The sequence below is a fragment of the Motacilla alba genome, chromosome 1, assembly GCF_015832195.1.
Source record: "Motacilla alba alba isolate MOTALB_02 chromosome 1, Motacilla_alba_V1.0_pri, whole genome shotgun sequence".
Taxonomy (NCBI): Eukaryota; Metazoa; Chordata; class Aves; order Passeriformes; family Motacillidae; genus Motacilla; species Motacilla alba.
The window spans coordinates 75,333,717-75,347,228 of NC_052016.1; the positions used below are offsets into that span (position 1 = coordinate 75,333,717).

At 40.2% G+C, this 13,512-nt stretch overlaps 1 protein-coding gene across 25 annotated transcripts in view; it reads left to right on the forward strand.

The window, feature by feature from the left end:
• The window catches only part of LMO7 (LIM domain 7), a 132,780-nt gene that overhangs the window by 80,397 nt on the left and 38,871 nt on the right, over positions 1-13,512 (forward strand). For 11 of the 25 annotated variants that reach the window (XM_038161208.1, XM_038161379.1, XM_038161480.1 and 8 more), the window contains 8 exons: positions 7,145-7,175; positions 7,568-7,681; positions 8,121-8,319; positions 9,459-9,711; positions 10,151-10,450; positions 10,810-11,097; positions 11,369-11,569; positions 12,041-12,757. In XM_038161208.1, coding sequence (XP_038017136.1) covers positions 7,145-7,175; positions 7,568-7,681; positions 8,121-8,319; positions 9,459-9,711; positions 10,151-10,450; positions 10,810-11,097; positions 11,369-11,569; positions 12,041-12,757 — 2,103 coding nt within the window. Of the gene's footprint in view, positions 1-669; positions 774-7,144; positions 7,176-7,567; positions 7,682-8,120; positions 8,320-9,458; positions 9,712-10,150; positions 10,451-10,809; positions 11,098-11,368; positions 11,570-12,040; positions 12,758-13,512 lie in introns of those variants that run through there. The other 14 variants (XM_038163021.1, XM_038162939.1, XM_038163274.1 and 11 more) reach the window with 8 other exon arrangements.

The window sequence follows — 13,512 nt, forward strand, 5'->3', positions numbered from 1 at the left end:
ATTTCAGAATGGTGTGGAGGTATAATGGGTGAGATCAGCAAGGAAGCACCATGCTCAAGAGGCAATGTGAGAAGACAGGCTCTGAAGCCATGGATGGTGATGTGTTCCCACGGAGGGTGTTGGCTGGCTCTGTTCCCTCTCTCCCTTTTCCTTCTTAAGCATTTCTCCTCCACCCCTCAGCTTTAGTAGGTGGGGGCTGGGGTGGAGACAGGCTGCTCATTCATCAGGGCTCACTGAGCTCCTTGCTGTCAGCCAGGGGTTCCGTAGGGGCACGGAGAAATGCTTTCTGCTGTCATTTTGTACCTGACTCTGTGCTGCTGTGATGTGAGTGGCATTGGGTCCTGTGGATGTGTTGCTATGGAAAATGTATGTGCTTTATATAGTCAAATAGAAAGGTGTGTTTCCAAATGCTGCTCTCTAACTCTGCAGCCGTAGCCTGGCTGGTTTATTTCCAGCATTCTCAGCAGTGAACTGTGGCTCTCAGGGTTGAATATCAATTTGCTAAGAATCCAAGTGCTGGAGGAATGTCCTCATGTTTCTGTACCCATGCAGCAACCACATCTTCCACTGGAGCCTTTCTATTCTCAGCAGCACGTGGGAATTCAGTGAAACCTGATAACAGCAATATTAATAGCAGCTGAGTAGGTGGCCAAAGAGGTTGAAATTTAGCACGAGCCCACTGCTAGTTGGACAGGCAGCGTTCATCTCCTGCGCAGCAATACCCAGCGGGGGTGCGGGAGTCCTTCAAATCCCCTGACATCTTCCTCAGAACCGTAAGTGGAGCTGGTCGCTGTAGGGCTAGAGTGGCTGGAGCTCGGCAAGGAGTGGGGAGTGGGCTTTTCTGCAGCCAGCTGATCTGCTCCAGCTCCCAGGTCAGGGTATGGCTCTTCCAAGCCCTTCAAAGGGCATCTTGGAGGTGTGACTGCTGCCTTGATGGATGGAAGCTCAAAGGGAGAGCACCAGTACTTCTTTTTAAACAGCAATCTATTCAAGTCTTGTGTTTGTGAGATCTGTAGTTCAGAGGAAAGGACAGAAAACAGGGCTGGCAGCTGTTGGGGTTTCTGAAGTATTCGTCACCAAGGGATGGGTTTGGCACTGGGCAGGGTGCATTTGTCACTGCCACATTCCTTTCTATCAGTGGGAGTGTCTCTGTTCCTTCTTTCTCCCCGTAAATGGGTTCAGATTTGTCTTATCTCTTTGGACAGGACCACATGTGTTCTTGGCAACTAACCCTCATTTTGGGGAGGAGGAATCTCCGTTCAAACATGCTTCTTTGTTTGTTGGTTTTGTTTTTGTTTTTGTTTTTTTTTTTTTTTTAGTTTTAAATCTTAAATTGATAACTGTATTTAAATATGTTTCTATATGAGAAACAGATCCTTCTCTGAACAGGATGCTTTAAAATTATCTTCCAGAATTTTGCTCAGACTTCTGGTATCTTGGATATGGTCCTGAGCTCCACATTGTACTTCCTGGAAAATAATAAAGTGAAGTGTTAAAGCAGATTTGACATTGAGTTGCTAGTTGCTGGAATTTAATACATATAAGGATTTGGGGAAAAAAACCTGCATCATGTGTCAGAAAAATAAAATCCAAACTATTGAGTTTATTGTTTAAAAAATTTTGAAATAAGTAAAAAAAAAAATCTAGCTTCTTAAAATGCACTACTCTTTTGTATGGAGGCATTGGAGTGGCATCTGTAGATGTCAGTGGATGTATTTTGTAATTGGTGAAACTCTAGTTCACTATTTCTTAAACATACTGTGGCCTGCTAGCTCCTCTAAGGTGTATGATTGGCTACAATTTTTAAAAATATATTTTAAATGCCCCAAAATGCATTAAAATAATCCCAGCAGACTTTCCTCACTCCTTAAAAATGGGAAGCACAGAGCACCTCTGTCTCAGGGTCATCGCATGGGGGTTCTCACTGTACTGGTGTCTGGAGCAGAGTCCTCCTCCACCAAGCCCCCCGCCTGCTCCTCTGCCACGGTGCAATTGCTTCCATGAGCATGATCTAAAACAGATCAGCAAGCTAATTTGGGGGTTGAAAATGTGTATTAGGAAAAACCCACAGAAACAGGTGTAGCCTTCTGGCAGCATGGAATGTTCAGGGTTGCGTTGGCATACCCACGGGGGCAGCAAACAGGAGTGGCTGGAAGAGAGAGGGGGACCAGGAAATCCTTAAGCTGGAGCTGCTGCCAAAGCCTTTGTATTGTCAGGCTAGGGCCTTGGTGACTAATTCTGCTGTTTAACCTTGAGCAAACAGTGCAGCTGAGAATAAATTCCTTGAGCTGTGGCTCAGCTTTGTGCTGATCTGCCATGTCACTTTGCTTTATTCTTGTAGAGTGGTCTTTGTTGGAGAAACATCTCTCGGTCGGTGCTGGCTGGAAGTGATGTTTGTCAATATGTGTTGTGCTCAAATGTAACAGAGTTGTTTCGTCTCTAAGCGTATCACACGCCAACAAGTGAGAGTTATTCCTGTCCCATTTGTCTTTCTTCTGTTTGCTCAAGGATTGACGTAGATGAGATGATTTACACAGAAGGCATTATTTCTCCCCAGGTGGGTTATTCCGCATCTTTTTTCATCAGTGTTCAACTTGGATTTATGCGGTTGTGCTTCACAATTACTATTATAATATCCCCCACGTGTTGTTGTCTCATGGCCTTTAGACTTCAGAGATCTTTTCCAGGATGGCTAATCTTGAAGTTGTATGTAAACTTTTATTAATACTGCTGCCAACATTTAAGGTTCACGCTTTGTGAATCAGAATTCTACTTTTACAATTTTGACACCTCTTTGTTAGCTGGAATTTGGTATGGAGGTTAGGATAGGTAGATGGGTAGATTGGTGCTGTTTTGTTTTTGGTTTTTTTTGAGCTTCAGAATGAATTTAAGCTTCTCAGTTTAAATGCTGAGACTGTGGCAAGAGCAAAGTATTTATAATAATTTTTTTCCAGTAAGATCTTGACTGCTCTACTTAGAAGCTTTTTTTTTACTTAGTTCAGCCATCTTTAGCAAAGTTGTATTGTTAACAAAAGGAGATATAAAAAACCCGTGGGAAGACAGAGAATTAATGTTTAAAAATACACAAAGTGATTTAGTAAATAGTGTTGCATTGTCATGTGGGGAGGAACATAATTCTTTCAGCAGATTAGTTTTAAGATGCAGCTTTGGCTGTGCCTTCCTGGGCAGAGCTGCAGCCCACATAAAACTTTTAGTGTAAAGGTATTCACCTATTCAAACCAGAAATTGGGTTACACCAATATTCATAAAGAATATGATTAGCATCAACTGGGCTCTATGACAACTTTGTATGAAAACAGGAAAAAGCAGACTTCTTTCACAGTAACCAAATGTAGTATTGGCATTTATTTGCATTGCCAAAGGTACTTCAGCAAGTGAGCTACCCCATCAGTTCCTAAGTTAGCTGTTGTATGAGAAATGTCTCTGCAATCAGTTGTGTGCGCACTTCAGTGCTATAGGCTTATGTTTAAAATAAGGCTATAAGTATCCCAGAGTGTTTAAAAAGCTTAAAAGCTACATTGCTGAAGTTCTTGTACTCCACTTTCTAAATGGTTTATTCAAATACATTGTAAGTAACTGAGTGTTGAAGCCCTGTGTATTTAGAGCCAGGATTGCAAAGGGGAGTTGGAGGTGAGAGCAGGAGCTTGCTGTTGGGTAACAGTTTGTCAGAAGAGTTGTAGGGTCATACCTACTCTTACAGCAGCAAAGAATTTGCTATGCTTTAGGCAGGTGCCTCTGTTTTGTCCCCTCCTATGAACCATAATTGTTCAGAGTTATACACAAGACCCTAGATGAATTATCTGCATTAATGGCACAGTAGTTATGTTCTTTTTATAACACCTCATGAAGAATTTCCATGTACTAGAATTACTCCATTTTGTGTTTTCGTTTACTACAATTGAATTAAAAGCCTTGTTTTTTCTGTTTTGAGAGTCACAGGGAAAATTAATTCTTCCTAAAAGCTCTTCAGTTTGATACATCTAACCAATAAGTATTGACACAATAGATATTTTTAAATGGAGCGTCCTGGAAGGGAAATAGGCAATTGCATGTGCAACTAAACACAGATGAGCTTGGAAAGGTTGTACATATAAAATGCTTTAAAGGCTCTTATTTCACACACAATGTTAGCAAGCAGATCAAAACTACACCTTCTGTAAGTTGCATGCCTAAGAGAAGATGTAGCTGTGAAATTTGTAGGTCAGAAATTAATTCTAAGACCTTCCAGTAAGGTAACAACATTGCTTCTTTAATCAGGATTTTTGTGACCAAAAAAATTATATACTTATCATTTAACACAGATTCTAGGACAGTACATTCATCATTCAGAATCATCCTTTTCCTTGGTTAAGCACCATCAAATAATTAATACATGCATATAAAAATGAAGAACAGTGTTCTAGATCAGCAGGGTTTCTCTTGGATTTTTTCTTCTCCTCTTCTGCTGTGTCTACTGTGACAAGTTGCTAAAAAGGTTTAGAAACGAATAGATGCAGTTCGGAGACAGAGAGTTGTAGTGCAAGTGAAGAAACTTCATGAATGAAGAGTAAACAACTTGTCTTTTTCCTCCTGTTGTTAGCAGAGTAAACAGGAATGAATCAGGGTCTTCATTGGTGTCCATGAAATATCTCCCTGCCTGCATTTTTGGTCTCAGACTGTCTCGTTTACTGGAATGGCATAAGTTTTGTGTTGGTTTTAGTCCAAATACACAGACCTAGTGTATTTATGGTTATTCCAGTAAGGAAATTTTATTGAAATATAAAGACAACTAAATATTGCTCCTGTTGCAAAACAGTTGGCTAAAATTATTCCAGAGAACTCAAGGAAAGTAGAAGTGGACATCATTGTGTTCAGTCTTATAGCTTTGGTCTACGTGAAGGTTGGCAGCTTTTTGGATACATGCTTCTGCCAGCTAAGGGCAGAGTCTTCCACTCCTCACTAGGCTGCTGAAGTTTGGGAGCAAACTTTAAGGCATCCTTAGCAAGGGTCTCTGCTTTTGTAGTTGCAAACAAAGCAGAAATTCTGCTAACAAAAGTCATTGAGGGTAAAGAATGCTAATCTTTAAAATGCTCTCCACTGGGTATGAGAAGTGTAATGTTGATGTAAGAATAGTTTTCCATTCTCTGTTTGGGAAATCAACCTGTCTCTAGTAGCACTTTGGGTCACAGCTATGGTTTGCCCTGCAGCATGGACATGGGCAAAAAATTTAGCTTACTGGAAAAAAGGGAGATTTTTTTTTTTTTCAAAAATAGTCTTGAGTGAATAACAAATAGCAATGGATTTTGGAAGGGATTAAAAAGCAAATGAAAAAGTGTAAATATTTCACATTAAAGGAGGAGGGTTCCTCCTTATCTATGTGAAAGAGGTCACTGGCTACAAAGCCAGAGGCATCTCTGGCATGAGGTACTAAGGAAGCTTCAGGCAAGGACTGTGGAGGTCAGACCTATCTCAGGACTTTGTGTTCCTGATAGCCTGATTTCTTTATGATGTGGAGCTGGGCAAGGCATTTAGAGCCACTGAGTGGGAGCAGGTGCTCTCAAAATAGGGAGAAAGAGGAGGAGGGAAGGGACAGTCTGTATCCCTGACGGTTGTCACATCTCATTGACTATTCCATTTCCTTGAAGAGTGACCAAGCCCTGTCCTCATTGCACTAACTCTTAACTGTTTCCTAAATAGTTTATTCTCTTTTTTTCCTGTAACCTTTGACTAGTGTGTTTCTAGACAGACAGAAATGGGATAAGTACCTTGATACATTGTCGGTCTGGCATGTTGGGGAGCTCTGAATAGGTTTTTCTGCTACTATATATGAAGTCTCTGCTTTTCTGTTGGAACCCCTTTGCTGTGTTGCCTGTGAAGTTTGTAGCTGAACCAGCTCCAAACCAACATCTGGGGCAGGTGAAGAGTTGTTTGGATGTATTTAAGCCATTTGCTCTTCCTTAACTGCTGTCACTGCAGGCAGCAATGTTGTTCAACCACTGTCTGCAGTCCAGCCCTGAGTATTTACACCTGGGGATTAGGAGGCTTTTGGAGCCCCCCATTTGAGAAGTTTCTTTTTCTTGCTCTTAAAATGAGTCGGAGGAGAACAGGAGTGTCCACTGGTACTCTTCCAAGGTGTGCTACAGACTGGGAATACAAATATAAACGTTCCCTAATCTTGGTGATTGCCATAAAACGTGTGTTTGTATAAAAGAACCCAAACCTGTCCTTACAGCCCTACATCGTCTCTCTCCCGATGTCCCAGTTTCAGTTTCTCATTTTTTGGTCTGATAAGTTTACACTTGGCTAAAGTGTTTTCTGTTGTCTAAGGCAAATACTTTAGAAAACAATACAATCAGGGGAAAAGTTACAATTTAATCTCCTTTCATATGGACTTGACAATCTGAGGTTATTCAGGCTGGAAAAGAGAAGGCTCAAGGGAGACCTTGTAGCAGCCTTCCAGCAGCTAAAGCGATCCTACAGGAAACCTTGAGAGGGACTTTTTACGGGTGTATGTAGTGATAGGACCAAGGGGGAATGACTTGAACTGAGAGGGTCAGTTAATATTGGCTAATGGGAAGAAATTCTCTACTCTGAGGATGGGGAGGCACTGGCATGGATTGCCCAGACCAAGTGGTGGATGCCCCATCCCTGTAAGGGTTCCAAAGCCGGGCTGGATGGGCCTTTCAACAACATGGTCTAGTGGAAGGTGTCCCTGCCCGTGGCAGAGGGGTTGGAAGTAGATCCCTTCCAACCCAAACCGTTCTATGATTCTCTGATCTCCCTGGCTAATAGAGGCTGTATTTCCCAAGGTCAACAGCTTGTTTTCTACTTCTATTTTGTTGGTATCTAAATGAGAGCTAATCAGAAATGCCTAGAACCTTTCTGTGAACCTCTCAAAACAGAAACTGGAATAGATTGGCTAGCTTCTCATTTTACATGTAACAATTGAAATAGTACAGAGTTATGACTGTATTTAAAGTTAAATGCTTCTTATTTCTTTTGGAGCAGTCATAGTTGCATATTTTATATTGACTGATAATTGGTCTTGAAACCTTTTAGGTCTTGAATAATAATTGAATTTAAAGTCAGCAATTTTAAAACATTTTGTTTTCTTTTCTTTTTCTCATTCTCTGCCCTGCTTCAGACCAGAGGAAACCAACAGAAGAGTGAAAAATGTAAGAGAGTTGCACATTAATTGTGATTAATTATTTTTAAATGTTTCTTTTTTTGTACTATCATATTTACCTTTTTCTTCAATTGTTGATTTATCTGATACAAATTAATGCCTTTTTACAATGACCTCTATGTGCAGCTTACTTTCCCAAATCATTGTAATAATTGAAAACAGTACTTATATCTGCTTGCTTGAGATATATGAGATGCATCATGACAGTCTTTAATTGGTTTTGGTAGCAATCATAGCTAATACTGAATGCAAGATTTTGCAGCACATTGTGGAAACATCTCTAACAGCATGCTGAGATTCTTTTACATGGGCACATGGCATGAGAGGAAAGTAATTAAGTTTGTATTCTGGGTATTCTTTTTTTTTTCTGTTTGTTTTTAGGTTTTGATTACATTATACTGGCTTGGGAGAAAAGCTCAAAGTGACCCTGATTATAATGGTCCATACCTCAATCTTAAAGCATTTGAGAAGTTATTAGGGCAAGCATTGAGTAAGGTAAGGCATCCAAAAAAGGAAACTAAACAAGTAGCCTGAAGTTTGTTACACAGCAGCAATTCTAAATAGTCTCATGAGGGTTTCATTTTCTTTTTAGTTTGGAGAACACAGTGATTTGCTTGCCATCAAGTTCCATAGGAAAGGAATGATTTTTAGCTTAGTTCTTCTGCTACCTGTATGAGTTTCAGAATACCTCTGCTCTAATTGATGTGGTAGATTGTGAAGAGCCCTATCTCAATCCTCTTAAGACCTTTTATCAAGTCTCCTGTTCAAGCTGTTGTATGTTTTTGGATGTTATGTTGTATGTATGTATGTTGTGTACGTGTTTTAGGGTTTTGCAGTAGTCTTTGTTGGAGTTTGTTTGTGAATTCAAAATGCTCATGAGTAGCATTTGCACCCTAAATTATTGGAAAAGACCTTTCAAAAGTGACTCTTATAGGCACTTGAAGAGTCCAGCCAGCCAAGCAGAAGTGGCAGAGATAGTGGGTACGGCGACATTTGGTACGTTGACCGGGGAGAGCCTTTCTCATCTTCAGTTACTCATAAAAGAGACGATTCCTTTGATAGCTTGGACTCTCTTGGTTCAAGATCCTGCACGAGCTTTTCATCAGATATAACCTTGAAAGGTGGCAGTGAAGGTATGTTTTCCTCTCTAAAATCTTTTGTTGACATGTATCTTATGAGTGTGGGAAAAGACAATGTATGGACCTGGTACTTGGATATCCAATACTTAAAGTACTTAAACTCAGTTCTAGTTTTGTAACTGCTGCAGTTGCATTTTGCTTAAACGAATATTCACCTCTAACAGTTGAGGAAAAGAGCACTGCTCGCACAGATCTTCCTAGGAAGGGTTGCTGAAACTCTTGCTCTCACTGACACATTAGGGTGTGTGTGTATATCCAGGGTATTTTCCTGCAGTTCTGTAAGGGAAATTGCTAGAAATTAGATCTGGGTGGGATTACCTAAAATTCACCAGTTGCACAAGTCGCTTGTCTTGTTCTTAGGGTGACTGTGTCAAATTGCTGTGTCTTTACTTCATTTGTGAATATTCAATAAGGTTGCTCCCACCTAGGTTAAATACTGAGTAGTATTTATTACTTGTAGTAGTTTGTCATGAAAATTAAGGTAACAAGAAGATAGTGACATTGGATCCCTAAAGCAGCACTCTAGCATGTGTTTCTCTGCTGGTTTTAAAGTTCAACGTCGACTTGTAGTCTAAAGTCACACAAATTGTGAGGTGTTGGGCTTTGTTCCATGTGAGTAACAAAATTATTGAGCAGAGGCTCCCTGGAGCATTGGTGATCTGTGCAAGGCAACATTTAGCTATATTACATACATGATGTACCCTGGGCTTCTACTGGATGTCATTCTGGTGAAATGAGCACAATGCTATATTACTTGCTGTTTATTTGTCTTTGTTAGTAAATTTATCTTGCAGATACTGTTTAATTAAAAAATTTCTATGCTGTTTTTTGTCTTCAGTCTGGAGGCCAGCCCTTTGTTTCCTGCAGGGAGCAGTGATAATGAAAGAATGGAACAAATGCAGGAGGATCATGCAAACCAAATTGAGTTTAATGGATCTTATCACAGCTTTGCCACAGACTTCTAAAAATACTTATCCTACTGTCCTGTCAGTAGCTCAGCAGATTTGCAGCTGAAACATCTCAAATAGAGACATAAATTGATTTTAGAGGACTTTGATCCAAGTTTTAGCAACAAGCACATGTCTAGAGAATGATGTTTGTATCTTCCCATTTTATTTCCACTTTCTTCTAAGGTTGCGACAGTGACACAGACTCGGAACTGCCTTCCAAAATGCATGACTCCCATAAAGATGACAGGTCTTACCGCAGGATTTCTGTGATTGAACCAAAACCTACCACTGACTTCAATCGTTTCTTACCCAACAAAAACAAGCAGACAGCATATGTGCCAGCACCTTTAAGGAAGAAGAGAACAGAGAAGAATGAGGACAACAGGAGGAGCTGGGCAAGTCCTGTTTTCACTGAGTCAGATGGAGCATTTTCAAGGTACTGGTGTGTAGTCTTAGTAAAGTGGGCTATGATGTAGAATTTTTAAAATACGTTACTTCTTTATTAGTTAAAAAAAGCTGCTCTTGCTGCAATAACAGCCAAGTATTTGATTTTCCATGTTTTATCAAGGGGGACGTTTTTGTGTTGTTGTGTGGTTTGGTTTTTGGTTTTGGTTTTGTACATCGTTTCTTGATGTTTGAGTGATGTTTTGAAGCTGGCCAGACTCAAGATGTATTTAAATGGTCTTAAATGCAAGCTTGTGAGAGATAGACCTACGGTTTTGACTTGCTTGTTAAAACTTCCAGAATATAGTGATGAATTTCAGCTGTCTGGCTTCTTCATGCATACAGATGAGATTAGTGGGCAGTTCTTGAGTTTCACCATTACCTTCGTGACTTCACTGTCTTCATTCTATTCCTGTCTCGGTCAACCTCAGTGGACGTGAAACGAATCCTGTAGCTTCCTGCCAAAATAGCAGAGCAGAGTGTGGGCTCACAAATCCAGCTTCCCACCAGATCATCTATGAGTATGACAGTGGCTCTGATTCAGAAGATGAAAGAAGGCTGCCCGACGTTGTTTTGGATGACTTAGCAAATCGTAGATTTCTAGTCAAAAAGAGCCCTGTAAGCTCTGCCGCACCTGGACATCATTTCATGTTGCGCAATGACTCTCCTAAATCTTGCTCGCGACAAAGTTATCCAGCTGGTCCACTAGCTGCAATGCTTGAACCACTGAGGTCAGAGATACTAATCCAAGATCCAGTAACTATTGCATTACCTAAATCGCAGCCCTTAAATAACTCCATAAAGTTAGTCTTCTAATCAGCATTTTAACACAGCTGATAATTTGATGTGCTTTTTCTGTCAAATTTTGTATTTTTGTCAGAGGAGATAGGATGCTGATATAACCATTTAACTTCTTGTTAAATTTTTTTTATTTAATCTATCTTATTGTTTCTGGTGCTGCAGTGATGAAATTGAGAACTAATATGCTTCATTCACAAGGCTGAGCTCCTGAGCCAAAAAGCATGTCTTTTTGCATTGCTTATGTCAAGTTGCTCCTAAAATATCTTAACTGATTGGATATTTTGAACAGTAACCAGAGGAGGCAGAGGCAGTTGGATACTAAAGAGGAAAATAAACCAAGAGTTAACAATCCTTCACAATTATCTGGGTATTGTGATGAGGACGAGGAAGAAGTAGGCATCCCAAACATTGAAAAAGATGATCTCTATTTTCGCAAGCTAAGTTCTTCAGCGCCAAATACAGTTGTTGCTTTTGACAAATTTCTTCCTAAGTTTTGGACTCCAGAGGAGGAATTGCTATGGAAAAAAATCAAGAAATCCTCTTTCAAACCCTGGTATAAAGAGATTCAAGGGTTCAGGTGCGTTTTCATGCATGCCTGTTTCTCTCCTGTGTGCAAAGCCTAAATAAAGTGTAGTTCTATGACTCTGAATATTTAAATTTTCATTGCCAGTGCAGCAGTAGGCTATGTTTTATGTTTTTTTCTCTTTTTTTTTTTAATAATTGAAATATTATTTTTGTTATACTGTTGCACCTGTTGCACTGTTGCCACTGTGCATTTTACTCAGTGAGTACACTTCATGGATTTTTTTTTTCTTTCTCCTCTGCTCATTCTTTCTGCTGCTGCACAGTAGAAAGAGATCAGATTCTGAGGATGAGGAATTTGCTTACAAACAAAGCTGTACCATTGTTGCTAATCAACCAAGACCAAGTTTTGACTGGAACAGTAGCTGCAGAAGGGATCAGAATTATAAGCCAACTGCTGAGTATGTGGGAAGCTCATTGTCACAGATTGCAGAAGGAAAAATCTTGGAGTCTTCTGATCAGCCCAGGTTGATACTGCTGCATGAGCTGTTCTCTTGATGCATCAGAAAGAGATGGCTGGATATGCAACAGCTAAATGAAATTAAACCATGTCCCGTGATGCCATGCTTTTTTGGTTATTACTATTTTGCTGGTTTGTTGGATTTGTTTGGTTTTTTTTTCTCTTTTAATGTAGCCGTAAGTTGCTGGCCTTCTGAAACATGTAAATGTGAAAGTGTAACATGCTGCATAGGGTTACTGGCTTTGTGTGTGAGCATGTAAGTGTGATGTTTCTGAGCAGGTTAGGATGCCGGGATACCTTTGCGTTGGTTGGCGTGTGCTGCGCTACCGTCAGTGGTGGTGAATGCCAAGTGGTGTCGTCGTTCTGCTTGGGATACTGCAAGTCTAAACCAAATGTATATTGCAATACGTTGTGATCTGCTTGTCTCTTGCTAGTTAATGATATTTTTACTTCCCTCCTTTTGTTTTATATGCTTCAGTCAGTTTTCGTTACTTCAGGCCCTGCAAAAATACACTGACTACGTGTCTTCTGAAATGGAGACCAGAATTGATCCCGCTTCTGGCCCTGGGCTCATAAAATGTAGAAAGAATGTTTCCTTTATACCAGGAGGCAAGCAAGGAGATGAGGAGAATGGATATGTATATCCAGATTTGGAAAACGATGATTTGTTTGTTCGGAAAACTGGGGCTTTCCATGTGAATCAAGTTGTTCTTCAAGACCCCCGGTATTTAAAGAAATTCTCTGAGCAGGAGCCTCCTCTAGAGGGTGAGATAATTCTGCAACCCAGAGAGGGCCAAACTGTGATTCCAGATTTGGAAAAGGATGACATGATTTTTCGTAAAGTCCTCTCTCAAAAAAAAGAGGTGCCTTTATCAGGTGCTCCCGACAAGTATCACCCAGCACTGTTTCCTGATCCGTGGAGTCTTCCAGAAGAGATACGGTCCAAATTTCTATGTTTACTTGAAAAAAATGCAACACCAGAGGAAAGGAAGAGCAATGGCAGAGTGCTGTCACCATCTTTACACCACAAGAAGGACGATATGCTGACCCGCAAGATTGAATCTTGGAAAGTGGGAAGCAACGTCCAGCCAGTAAATTTTATCCCAGGTCCCTGCAGTGAAGAAGACTGGAAGAAGTGGGAAGCAATCAGGGAGGCCAGCAAAGTTAGACACAAGAAACGGCAGATGGTGGAGAGGTCAGGTTGTGTCCTGCACAGATTGAGTGCCCTTGAACCCTTCCCATTCAGAAAAGCATCATCCTGTGCTGAACCATTCGTAGAGTGCCAGTCTATTTGTTCGTGTCATCCTCGAACAAGCTTTTTATTTGCTTTGAATAGAAGCTCTCATGACTGCAATACCATATTTTCAACAAAAGATTATAAAGTTTTCTAGGTTTAGGTTGCCATTTTGGAGAAAATATGTTATCATTCCCTCAGACTCAATGTTCTGCATAAGTTTCTTTCCATGGTTAAGCAGAAATGGTGATTATTAAAAAGACTATGGAGGCTGGAAATATTTTCTTGTGTTCTACAAGATAATTTGTAAAAACATTTCTGAAGCACATGAATGCTTTAAAGACAAATTCTGGAAATGGGCATTCTGATATTCTTGCTTGCACCTAAGTTTAAAAATGCTTGTAAACTGCATTACAAAACTGTAAATGTGCTGTCACAGTTCTGAGATTATTAGATGAGGTAAAAAAAAAAAAAAAAAGTCTTTTGTCTGCCCAAAGTCATGGTGCCTGCAAGTTGTGTGTCTATGTAATATTAAAATCCACCATGGCATATTTTATTCTACCAATACTATCCACCTACTTTCATACAGCCTCAATTCATTCTTCCCCCTATTTCTTTCCTGGTATCCTCAAATTTTTTCTTGTCTGACTGAATACTGTTTCTTAAGTGCTGCCTATCTCTCCTTTGAATTTTGTATTTACTGGGGGAGAGTGGGG